Below are 12,579 nucleotides of genomic sequence, written 5' to 3'. Positions count from 1 at the left end.
AAATAAATAACAAAAATAATGATGGGATATTTTACCCATTATTTAAATTGAAGGGAATGAAAAAAAAAAAAAGAAATATGCTTTTTTTTATCGAATTTCTCTTATTTGAACATTAACGGTAGGAAAGAAGAAGAATAAAAAGGAAATTCTATTTTTCAAATCCTATTAATTAATTTAAAATATTTTCTTTTAAATTGGAGTGAAACTGAGGAAATATGAGAATAAAGATATTATTTATATTAAAATTATTTAAATACTCTTAGATATAAGGAAAAAAAGATAATAATCATTTCTTTTTTTTAAGATAATTTAGCCAAACAACATAAACAGAAAAAAAATAGATTTTTATTTTCTCTTATTTTTTCTATTTAATTTTATCATTCGTTTCCTTGCACAATTGAGGATCCAAAGAAAGTGTTAAACTAAAATTTTTACCTCATATTCAAAATTTAAAAAGAAAGAGGACGAGGAGCGAGAGAGACAGAGAGAGTAAAAACAATAGTTATACAGTTTCGTGTTACCTTGTACTTTTTAAATAATCAAAGTTTACAGGGAAAGTAATAGTAATAATTAAATAATTTAATATTAAACTTGAACCTTAAACATTTTAGTGTTAAGCTTAAAGATTCAATATTCAAATCTCATCACCTTCAAAATGAGTTTTGATTTTTATTTTTTTACCATCTTAATATGAATAAAATGATTATAATTAATTTTTTAATTAAATTTAATTTTATTATTATCTATTATTTTATATGCCTAATATAATTTGTTCACATATGATTATAAGTTTTATTATTTATAATAAATAATACAACCCTTTTAATTATATTTTATATTATAATCAACCAATTAAAATTAAAGATAAATGTCATGTCACTTTATGGTTAAATACTTTTATTCAAATTTATATTAAAAAATTATAAAAAAATTATCTAATATTTTAATTTTATTTATCATATAAAATTAATATAAATAACTATATTTTATATAACTTAATCATATAATAATTTCAAATAATAGGTATTAATATATTATTTTATAAAATAATTATAAAGAAAATTATTATATACACAACATTAGAAAATGCAATATTAATATAAATGAACTTATAAACGTGCTCATAAGCCTAATTAATAAGCCAACTCATGAAACCATCAAATGAACCTGTTCAACAAGCCTTCAAACAAGTCTGATCACAAATTTGTTCAATAAACCTGTTCGCAAGCCTTCAAATGAGCTACCAAGCGAGCATATAAACGAGTCTCACAAATTTTAACAAACCGATTAGTTATTTCTGATAGTTTAACCTATTTCTAATACATCTTGCAAGGCATTTTTTTCATGAAATTAATAGAACTTTATATTCTCTTGATAAATCTACAAGAAAAGTGATCTATATTCATCTGCCTCTTGAGCCATCTCCTCTATACTTCTGTCTTTCCTTTCCTTGTCTAAATCTAGCTTTTTCTTTAATTCCTTCTCCTTCTCATCGATCTAAATAAGAGGATAAAAAATTATTCAATTCAGTTTTGATGCATAGAAATCAAGTTACAAGCAATGAAAGAAATGTTCCAAGACTTACTGCATCATAGATCTCATCATTACTCTCAAAGTCTCCGCCTTTCCTTGGGAGGATGTGGATATGAACATGGGGCACTGTCTGTCCTGCCTGGGGACCATCCTGATACATCAATATAGCTCAAGCTGTTAGTTTGATGAATAGAAAGCCTGTGCATTATTAATCAGTAGTTGCAATTCTAAGCAACGATAGTTGAGAAGTTATTTAACTCACGGCGAAAAAAAAAAAAAAGGGGGTGTATCCTAAGTTTCAAACAGAACGTCCAGTTTTGACACGGTAGTCTCAATCACAATTAATGAGTAGCAAGCAACTACTATAACTTCACTCATCTCAATAGATATTGCTTCCCAGTATGGGAAAAGTGAAACCATATTAACAGCTATATCTTCCACTTAAAGGGAGTAAACAACTAGATAAAAACTACAGGTTACGGGGTTAGACACAAATTACTAAAAATAAACAATTAGAAAAACATTCATCCTAAAAGTGAACTCCAATAAAAAAAGAACATAGGATAATTAATTAAACATTAATTCACACATTCTAATTCAGATAAAACCTTCTAACAAAGAAAAATGCAAAATAGTTGTTCCATTCCAACAGTCTAGAAAAAGTAGCAAGAAGTAAGGAAATCTAGAATAACTTCTTTGAATACCAGATCATCTGTTTGTTATGTAGTTGTTCTGAAAACGAATGTTCACTTGTGTGCTGCAACTAGAGTTTTAGGCCCCCCAACCTTCTGCAACTGACTACCTTCTGCGTCCTAGTAAAGCATTTGAATGCTTTCCAGGGCATGCTAATCCTTTCTAGGCAGCCTTTGCCATCATCAATTTCAGTCCTTTCAAAGATGAACTCTGACTCCCATTTCAGCTCTTATACATGCTGTCTGCCACTTTTCAAATTTTACAGCGGGGTTAAAGTGATGGGAAGAATTGATCTTGAAAGATGTTTTCTTCTTTCTCTTGAAGCAATCCCTAGGAAAAGGCATTAAGCCTAGTATGGAAAGGAAAGGACTTTATCCAACTGAAGGAATTGCTTGAATGAAACAGAAATGCCTGCTGGTCTCTACCAGAAAAACTAAAGAATGAAATGAGGCAGGTTCATTAACAAGAATTACCAAGTCCTAAAAGAAGGGGCTCATTGAGTCACATAGTGAATCTTTAAGCACCAGGATTTTTTGTTTCAAACATCCAAACATTGGAATGAGAATATATGACTGATGCAAATGAGGGCATGGAAGAAATGGTTAATGGATAAGGTAAAAATGGAAAAGACTAGCAATCCACTAACCCAAAATCAAGTCAAATAAAATATGATCACCAAGCCATGACATACGAAGTTTTATATGTAAAATTTGGGTTGGGCAGGAGGAGAGTGTGGGAGAGGGAGGAACATAACGTTTTCATTTTGCATCCAATGGCTGATACAAAGTCTTAAATCTTATGAACTTCACATTTTCCTTCTCTTATGTATGATACTATCCACACACATCATGTCCCTTAGATGTAACACAAGTAAATAGCAAACCACCTTTCCATTTCTAGAACTCCTTTTTTCTTCCTAGAAAACAAATTAAAGACATTTTATGATAGAAAATTATTTATTCCTTCTTCAACTCTAACTAATTATGCAAGATTTCTTGACCTAAGTGATGCTTGCAAATTTCTCTAGCGACTCTTTCTCCCTTCTAAAACAAACATTAAAATTCTACAGTGAAAATAAAGAGCCCAAGGCCCCCCAACAAACAACAGAAATCCATGAAAAACTAACATACTACTTAAAAATGAAAACAGCTAATTTTTTTAGGATAAGAAATTTTATTGAGAATGATAACAGCTAAATTTTCTTTCATTCTTTTTTGATAATGTTCTTCTAATTTCTTGCCAATCGTTCTTTTTTGCTAGAGACATTTGAGATTTTGGCATAATTGACCAGTTAAATTGATAAGACGAGAAGTATTGATGGGATAATATCTTCGGATGTTTCCTTCATTTGGATCACTTTTGTATTTGGTATAAAGTCTGAATTGTCATTCCAACAAACCTTTGCATTTTGATCTCAGATTCGAACTCAAGCAGCAATAAGCTTGAATGATTTGGAATTTTATCAATGGAGAAAGGAGGCAATGAAGATCTAGAAATTTTGAGATCCAGGCAGCAGCATCTTGGTTGTCGCATGGCCAAGCCAGGTGACAAGCAGGACACAAAAGCCAGGAGGTAGAAGTCATGTTCTATAATTTCTTCTCTTGTCCTTATAATTGTGCACTAAAAGGAAGAATACAGTAAAACATTTTGTCGTTTTATTCATTAAAAAAGAAAAAATATGTACAAGTTAAAAGGAGGGGAAAACAGAACTTCATGTTCAACACTGGATGCATACCAAATCAATGGGCTAAAAATATGTAAAACTAAAAAGTCTTAAATATCCATGTCTCAGGGAGAAAAAGTAAGTAAAAGATGGGAAAGAATGAACATATTTTACTTGCATGCTATCACTAACAAACAAACATAAGATAAGTACCTACCTGTGAAACCTGCTCGAGTAGAATGCGACTAGCAGTAACAGTAATGGCAGAACAATCATGATTTAATAATCAATGTAATGAATGTAGAAATTTGGAAAAAAAAAGGGGGACTATCTTACTTGAATTGTAAAAGTAAGAGATGTTGCATGGTGGTGGCTCTCAAGCCGACTGCCAATTTTCTGTGCCATAAGCCATAAATCACTAGTCTCATCAACAGTGAGATCAATAAAACGCTTCACTTCTCGCCTTGGGCAGACCAGCACATGTACATAAAGTCAAGCCAACCAAATTGAATGCCAACAAACTGAACACTTAATCCTGACAAATTACATCAAAACCATTTTCGATACTAAAAAAAAAAAAGAAAAGATCAAACCACATAAAAGTGAATATTCTTAAGTGATCATTTCACTACACAAGATCAATGATTATGATGTTTTGCCATTAACCTTGTATAAGTGTTGAATGCATATGCAAGTCAGTATGCGCCTCTAGTCTTCTTTGCAATGTAATTGATCTATTTATATAAAAGAACTGTTTGCACACCAAATCATGTGCTTAAGCATTGCCACTAGCTTTAGATGTTAGATAAACAAACGGTATTATTCTGTCTACCCTCTGTTCCAGTGGCTGAGTTCATTTGCATGAGAATGATAAAATACGTAGTTAGAATCATAAGATTCTCAATTCAAATCTTCTCCACCATAGCAATTTGAACCTAAAAGCTGAATCACAAAATACCTGAATTGAGGCCAAATTAAGTGATTACATGATCAGGCATATCAATTTGAATTGATTGATTCACTCATTCTTTCCTTCTTGGGATTGTAGGAACCTATAGGCCTAAAACTCAAAATTACATTCAATCCTACTCCTTAAACCCTCCTCAAATATATTGAAAAACTATTATTTTTCTTTGAAAAAAAAAAATCCAAATACCTAACAAGGGACCAAATCCAAACAGCTCTTCATGTTGTACATTCTCTACCCTTAAATCAGTATTCCCACACTATTCCAATATTTCCCCGACCAATAACAAACAATTGAGTTTTAAAAATGATGACATCGTTATCCCTTTTTTGACCTTTTATGTTTAGGCAGTATCATAAACATGGACAGCCACCACATGTCATGAAAGCTAACACACACTTACGTTGACAAAGTGATGCAGTATTGGATTAAAATTAAGATTTATAGTTATCAGAGAATTAGGAAATTTAAAATTTTATTATTTATGAATTTTATTATTATTAGGTTTAGTATTTTATTTCAAAGTTTATCTCATCAAAGTATTCCTAATTAGAATTGAATTGGATTCCTAAAATCCTAATGTGATTAGGTTTGTAACTATATAAATAGGCCTAGCTTTTCTATTTTAATTAGCTTGATTTTCAAGATTATTATTGAGAATAAATAAAGTTTAGCTAAGAATTAGTTTCTCATTGGTCTAGAGAAATTGTTTCTCTTTTCCTAGGGATTTATTTCCTTTGACCTATTTGTTCAACATCAGTTTGGTATCCAAGCTTGTTCTGCATCACAAAGCATAGAGATCATAAGTAGAAAAACAAAGAGCAGAGCTTTACAACTTTTTCCGCATAAGGCTACGTGATATGAAATCAATTTTTATTTAAGTTATTTATGCATTTACAATTTAGAAAAACTGATCATGGTGGGACTCTAGCCCACATTTCTTGATTTATTAGCAAGCACATATCCAAGTACCATAAGCTCACTCTATATTAGTCAAAATATATCATGTTTTTATGTATTTTGTTTGTTTAACATAGATGTATATTGATTTCAATTGATTTTGAGAATTTGTACATCTTACAGCTTTTATTTGATTCTCGATTCATAAAACAAGAATTTCAAAGCTTGATTTGAAAACTATGATAAAATCAAATCCAATAATCCAGAGCTCAAAATCTCCATAGCCCTGAGTATAATTCATACCTTAAGGAAACTAGATGATGAACCTGAAAAATTAAGCCAGTCTACGGAAAGTGGGAATTGATCACTCTTTTTTTACAATCCCAAGTGATAATTTGAACAGGTTCACTTCATCTGTCAGCAGGAGTTTGGTAATGTTTTTGAACCCCAAGCAACCTATAATGATGTAATGTTATTACATTTTACACGCACCCTCTCTATAGTTTTCCTATTAATCAAGCACTTTGAACTTGTGCAACAGAAGCATAATTTTGCATGCCTCCAACAAGGGCATTTACTGCATAATTCAATTGACAACACATTGCATCAATCAAGTGCAACTATGTCTTATTAATTGAAGTGCCAAACAAGATTACCCCTAACATAATTTTACTCATGAATGCAAAACTAATGCATGTGAGTATAAACTCCAATACATCATTATAACTTTTGACTGCCAAAGGATATGACCTGCAAAGGAAAAAAAGAAATGAATCATATAATCAGAATGATGCAGCCAACAAATTCAAGAAAATTCATAGTCAAATATGCAAGAAACTTAGGATAATAGTTCAGCTATAATATAGAGTTTATTGGAGAAATTATAGAGTACTTTCTATTTTTTTAGAGTTTTACTATGTGTCTATTCAAATATATTAGTTATTGGTTCTTTATTTAAATATAGGAAAAATTTTGTAATTTCATATTTGTTAGAAAGACCTAGATTACTATAGATGTCCTTATTCGGAGTCCTTGTTGGTTGATGATTACTTCTTGGGATTATCATGTTTGTAATTTTGTTGGAAAGTTTTGATTGATACTAATTCTAGCAAATTATACTTTGAGTTGTGTGACGGAATTCAATCCTAGGTGTGACACTTGTGAACTTTGGATGATGCCGAAGGAAGTTTAGATGTGAAGCTTAAACTATTCTATTGTTCGATTTGCCTAATTCAATCTTGCAAACAACCCTGAAAACCCTAACTCTTGTACTAATTTCACTTCCCAAACCTATACACTTCAAAACCTTATATATTACTATTCACAGTCCATGAATATTCTCTTCCTGTTTAATTTCTCTTTTCAGTTCCATCCTTTCACAAACCCTTAATTCTTCACCTAAATTCCCAATCTTTTTAGCCTTTACAAAGCCTCCAATTTCAACATTAATTCTTCGACCTGTAGGATGTCCTACATCAGTTTGGTATCAAAGCTTCAAGATCCTTGAAGTTTATGCTTTGTCTTTACAACCATGGTGATGAATACTCAACTCAACTCAACTCAACTCAACTAAGCTTTTATCCCAAGAATTTGGGGTCGGCTATATGGATTCTTTTTCTTCATTCTAAACGATTTTGGGTTAAATCCTCATAAATGTGTAATGCTTATAGGTCATGTTATACTACTCTCTTCCAAATTAGTTTAGGTCTACCCCTTCTTTTCTTACTATCCTCTAATCTAATGTGCTCTACTTGTCTAATTGGAGCCTCCGTACGTCTACGCTTCACATGACTAAACCACCTCAATCTCCCTTCTCTCAACTTATTCTCAATTGGCACCACTCCTACCTTTTCTCTAATACTCTCATTACAAATTTTATCTAGTCTAGTATAACCACTCATCTACCATAACATTCTAATCTCCGCAACTCTTATCTTAGACACATACGACTCCTTCGGTGCCCAACACTCACTACCATATAACATGGCCAGTCGTATAGCTGTACAGTAAAATTTTCCTTTCAACTTATTGGGAATATTGCGATCACATAAAACTCCCGTGATACTTCTCCACTTAAACCATTCGAATTTAATCCTATGACTAACATCCTCCTCACATCCCCCGTCTACTTGAAGGATTGAGCCGAGATATTTAAAGTAATTACTTTGGGGAAGTACCACTCCATCCAAACTAACTCCTTCCCTATCACCAGTTCGGCCTTCACTGAATTTGCAATGCATATATTATGTTTTCGTTCTACTTAACTTAAAACCCTTTGACTCTAGAGTACTTCTCCAAATCTCTAGCTTTCTATTAACTCCTTCTCGCTTCTCATCTATTAGAACTATATCATCTGCAAACATCATGCACCAAGGGATACTCTCTTGTATGTGTTTCGTCAATTCATCTAAAACTAATGTAAAAAGGTAAGGGCTTACAGCTAAACCTTGGTGTAATCCAATTGAGATAGGAAAATCTCGTGTCTCCTCGCACTATGCGCACAATAATAGTTACTCCTTCGTACATATCTTTTAACACTTGTATGTACCTAATAGATACCCTCTTTTGTTCTAACACTCTCTATAAAACATATCTTGGAACACTATCATAAGCCTTCTCCAAATCGATAAAAATCATGTGTAGATCTTTTTTCATATCTCTATATTTCTCCATCAAACTTCTAATGAGAAAGATCGCTTCCATAGTTGAACGACCAGGCATGAAGCCAAATTGATTGGGAGAGATAGAAGTGTAATGACGTAGTTGATGTTCCACAACTCTCTCCCACAACTTCATAGTATGGCTCATGAATTTAATTTCCCTATAGTTTGAGCAACTCTGTATGTCTCCCTTATTTTTAAAAATAGGTACTAAAATACTTATCCTCCATTCATCAGGCATTTTCTTTGAATTTAGAATCTTATTCAACAATTTAGTTAACCATGTCACTCTCATATCTCCCAAACACTTCCACACTTCAATTGGTATTCCATCGCGTGCACAGGGTGCACAGGCTTTACCCACTTTCATTCTCTTAAGTGCTTCATTTACTTTTAAAGATCTAATCCTTCTAGTATAATTCACATTCTTTTCTATTGCTCCATAGTTTATATTCACGCTATTACTACTTTAACTATTGTTAAAGAGCATCAAAATAATTTCTCCATTTTTCTTTAATGTCCTCATCTTTCATCATTACTTTTCCTTCTTTATCCTTAATGCACCTAACTTATTTGAGATCTTGACATTTCTTTTCTCTCCTCCTTGCTAATCTATAAATATTTTTCTCCCCTTCTCTAGTTCCAAGTTTCTCATATAACTTTTCAAAGGCCTGCGCTCTTGTTTGACTAACTGCCTTTTTTGCCTCTTTCTTTGCTATCTTCTAATGTTCATATGTTTCATTATTATCACACTTGGGTAATTTTTTATACCATTCCCTTTCTCTTCACTGCCTTTTGTACTTTCTCATTCCACCACCATCTCCATTTTGAGAGTGGTCCATGTCCTCTAGGCTCTTCAATTACTTTTCTAGCTACTTCTCTAATCTTTGATGCCATCTGTAACCACATATCATTGGCCTCCACATCCAGTTTTCATGATTCGAACTCAAGAATCTCATTTTTGAACTTCACTTGCTTTACTCTTTTGAACTCCCACCACTTTGTTCGAGCTACACTATTTCTTCTAACCTTACTTGAATTGTTCCTAAACTTGACATCCAAGATTACTAATCGATGTTGACTTGTTAAAGCCTCTCGTGGAATGACCTTGCAATCCTTACATAGAGCTCTATTTGTCTTCTTGGTTAAGAGGAAGTCAATTTGGCTTTTATATTGTCCACTTTTAAAAGTCACTAAATGTGACTCTCTTTTTATAAAGTAGTATTTGCTAGTATTAGGTCGTATGCCATAGCAAAATCCAGGATACTTTTTCCCTCTTCATTTCGACTGCCAAAACCAAAACCTCTTTTCAACAAGAATTCAACTCTTTTCATCAATAATATGAAGAAACAAAAGGCAAGACTGAATTCAAAGGAAGCTAAGCTAGATAAAATGCTTAAGCAAATGTCATTTATGAACTTTGAAAAGGAACTATTAAGAGTGGCAACTACTCAAATTCTTTCTCAAAAAGCATAAAATAGGGCTAGTCAAGTCCTAAAGATGGACCTAGACATGATAGAAGGCAATTTCAATTAAAAGGTACAGTAGACAATTTTGACATGAGAGACAAAATAAAGGTTGCTACTTTTGAAGTTTTGTTGGATCCTACTCTATTTTGTTATTGGCTTGGCTCAATTCTACTGAATCATACTTTGATAAGCATAGCATGGGGAAGATCGTAGAGTGACGTTTGCAAACGTGAAATTCATTGGATTAGCAAAAATATGGTGGTATGGTGTTGAGAATGATATGAAAAGACCAAGCCATCCACCAATTGTTATGTGGCAGGAGATGAAAGCTAAGTTACAAGAGAAGTATATGCCACCCTATTATTTAGAAAAGATGCACCATAGGATATATACTTCTAAAAGGGCAAACATGCCAACTGTTGGATATTATGAAGAGTCGAGCATTCAAAGCCCAGCAATAAAAGCAACTACACAAGAGTTTGGCAGTAATCTTCCAATTTATAGGTTCACAATTATGAAAATAAAAATATAATACAACCTCTCAAAAACAAAGAGCAAAATCAAGAATTACATGCATGAATTTCTGTACAGATGCAACGGATGTGATGCAACCAGATGAGCCTCATCAGCAACTACTAAAGGTGGAACAAAGGAGGCAGGAACTAGAAGAGCCTATGCATCACAACAATAAGCTACAACAAGAACCAAACAACCTAGAATTGCCATATCAAAAGCTTCAACAACAAAACCTACTAGATTTACATCAGGAGACTGAGAATCGATGCAATGAATTCTCTTTCAAGAATGCAACTGAATAGTAAATAGAAGGAATAAAGGAGTTTGGATTCATTGTTCGAGATTTCAAAGATACTGGGTTTGTATTGCCTATAGCTAATGTTCAAGAGATGCATTTTATTATTCCAACTAAATGAGCCACTTGATGAAATGCTTTACAAAAGGAGGCCCATGGTGTCTTGGGTTACACAAAGAAGGGTAACCTCTCCCTCTCATAAACCCCTCCACCCTAAGAGTAAATGAATCTAGAATCCCCAATTCAGAATCCTAAACAAATGATGAGATTGATCTTCAAGATATTTTATATAAGTGTAAAAATTGCCAAGAATAAGTTGCAGAGACCAATCACTTCCTACAATGTTCTCAATATAAACTTAGTTATCACAAAAATACTCAATGGGGGCAAAACCAAAAGCAATAACTGATTTTAAGGATCTGATAGCCACCCAGAATGTAATGAACTAATTCGAAAATTGGCAAGATAAAAGAGCTAAAAAGGGCATAAAAGATTGAAACACTGAGAAACATAGCGAAGAGTGGAAGGAAAAGCACCCATACAAGGCATTCATGAATCCAATAAAGTAAAAGGAGGGAGTACCAGGAACAACAGGACGGAGGTTGACCATGGCATAGGAGAGCTCAGAAGAGTAAAATACTTCCTTCGGCTCAATTTTGTAGGGCCCGAACATATAGTGCTCTGTCGACATCTGCGTTTCGAACATAAATATATGTGATGTGAACGATCGTAAGTGTTTGCTGAAATGACGAAATGCAGAAAGTACATACAGAGAGATTAAAGGACAAAGAAGAAGGATGAGGAGGCGAAGGAGGAGGAGAAGGAAAATGGTTAGCGTTAATTACCTTGGTGGCGGCGGTGGAGGAGATGGGTCGGAACCCTCTGGCGGAGCAACGAGAAAGGCAATATCTAGCGTGTGCGTGGGTGAGAGGGAGAGCGAGAGAGGGCAGCAGCTGTAGCACCTTTCCCATTTTATAACTCACGCTCTATGGTTGGGCGATTTTGCTGCTCAACGGACTCGGTCGGGCTGCGGTCGAAACTTGGTTAGCGCGTTCCTATCACGTGATGGCTAACAAATTTATAGACCATGAAGAAAAAATAAAAAAATAAAAAGCTAGATTTTTCCTTTAAATTTTTTTATCTACGTGCAAAGAAGTTTATTTTTTAATATTTAGTCCAATTAACACAGAACTTTTAATTAAGTTAAAATTAATCCTATTTTTGCAAAAAGAAATTATCTTATCAGGTTTTTTAATAACAAAATATTATTTTTCATATTTAAAAGGTAAAAATACTTTTTAAATTTTTTATAATTATTCTTAAAGTCAAATTAACTGTTTTCAATTTAATTGATTCATTTAGAGTTAAATAAGCATTTATCAATTTAATTGATCCATTTAAACTTTAACAATTATTCTTAGAGTTAAAATATTAAAAATTTAGGTCAAAAAGGCTTCATATCTATTATGTGAACGGATATTTAATTAACATCCATTTTTATTATGTAACCTAAGAGTTAAACTCTCTCTCTCTTTTTGTGACTTAATTTCATCAATAGAAGATAATTGATTGAAAATATGAATATTGTACATTGTTATTATTATTTAGTATGCTCACTATTGAACTTAGTACTTTTCGGCATGTCAAGTATCGATTCAAGATTTTCAAAGATGTCAAGTCTTCGAATTCAAGATTTTCAAAGATGTCTCGTGTTGAATACAGAAAATGAGTTTCAAGTGCTACATAACCCAGTGACACTAGACAATATTGGATTCAAGTCTAATGAAGTATATACAGCGTCAAGTGAGAACTTGTAAAAGTGAATTTTCTATTTATAAGAGGCTTAAATGGATTAATTAAATTGACAGTAACTTATTTGTCTC

General features: G+C 32.7%; 1 protein-coding gene across 1 annotated transcript; it reads right to left on the bottom strand.

Annotated features, from left to right (window-relative positions):
• Positions 1-1,130: 1,130 nt before the first annotated feature.
• LOC110669690 (bifunctional bis(5'-adenosyl)-triphosphatase/adenylylsulfatase FHIT) lies at positions 1,131-11,704 on the bottom strand. The gene is made up of 5 exons (XM_058137431.1): positions 11,542-11,704; positions 11,276-11,387; positions 4,226-4,371; positions 1,586-1,684; positions 1,131-1,497 (listed from the first exon to the last, which is right to left on the bottom strand). The coding sequence occupies exons 1-5, from the start codon at positions 11,665-11,667 to the stop codon at positions 1,381-1,383; spliced, it is 600 nt and encodes a 199-aa protein (XP_057993414.1). The 5' UTR covers positions 11,668-11,704; the 3' UTR covers positions 1,131-1,380.
• Between the last annotated feature and the right edge of the window lie 875 nt (positions 11,705-12,579).

This window comes from Hevea brasiliensis, chromosome 16 (assembly GCF_030052815.1).
Source record: "Hevea brasiliensis isolate MT/VB/25A 57/8 chromosome 16, ASM3005281v1, whole genome shotgun sequence".
Taxonomy (NCBI): domain Eukaryota; kingdom Viridiplantae; phylum Streptophyta; class Magnoliopsida; order Malpighiales; family Euphorbiaceae; genus Hevea; species Hevea brasiliensis.
The sequence above is the reverse complement of the archived record's forward strand: the minus strand, read 5'-3'. Positions and strand labels throughout refer to the sequence as shown.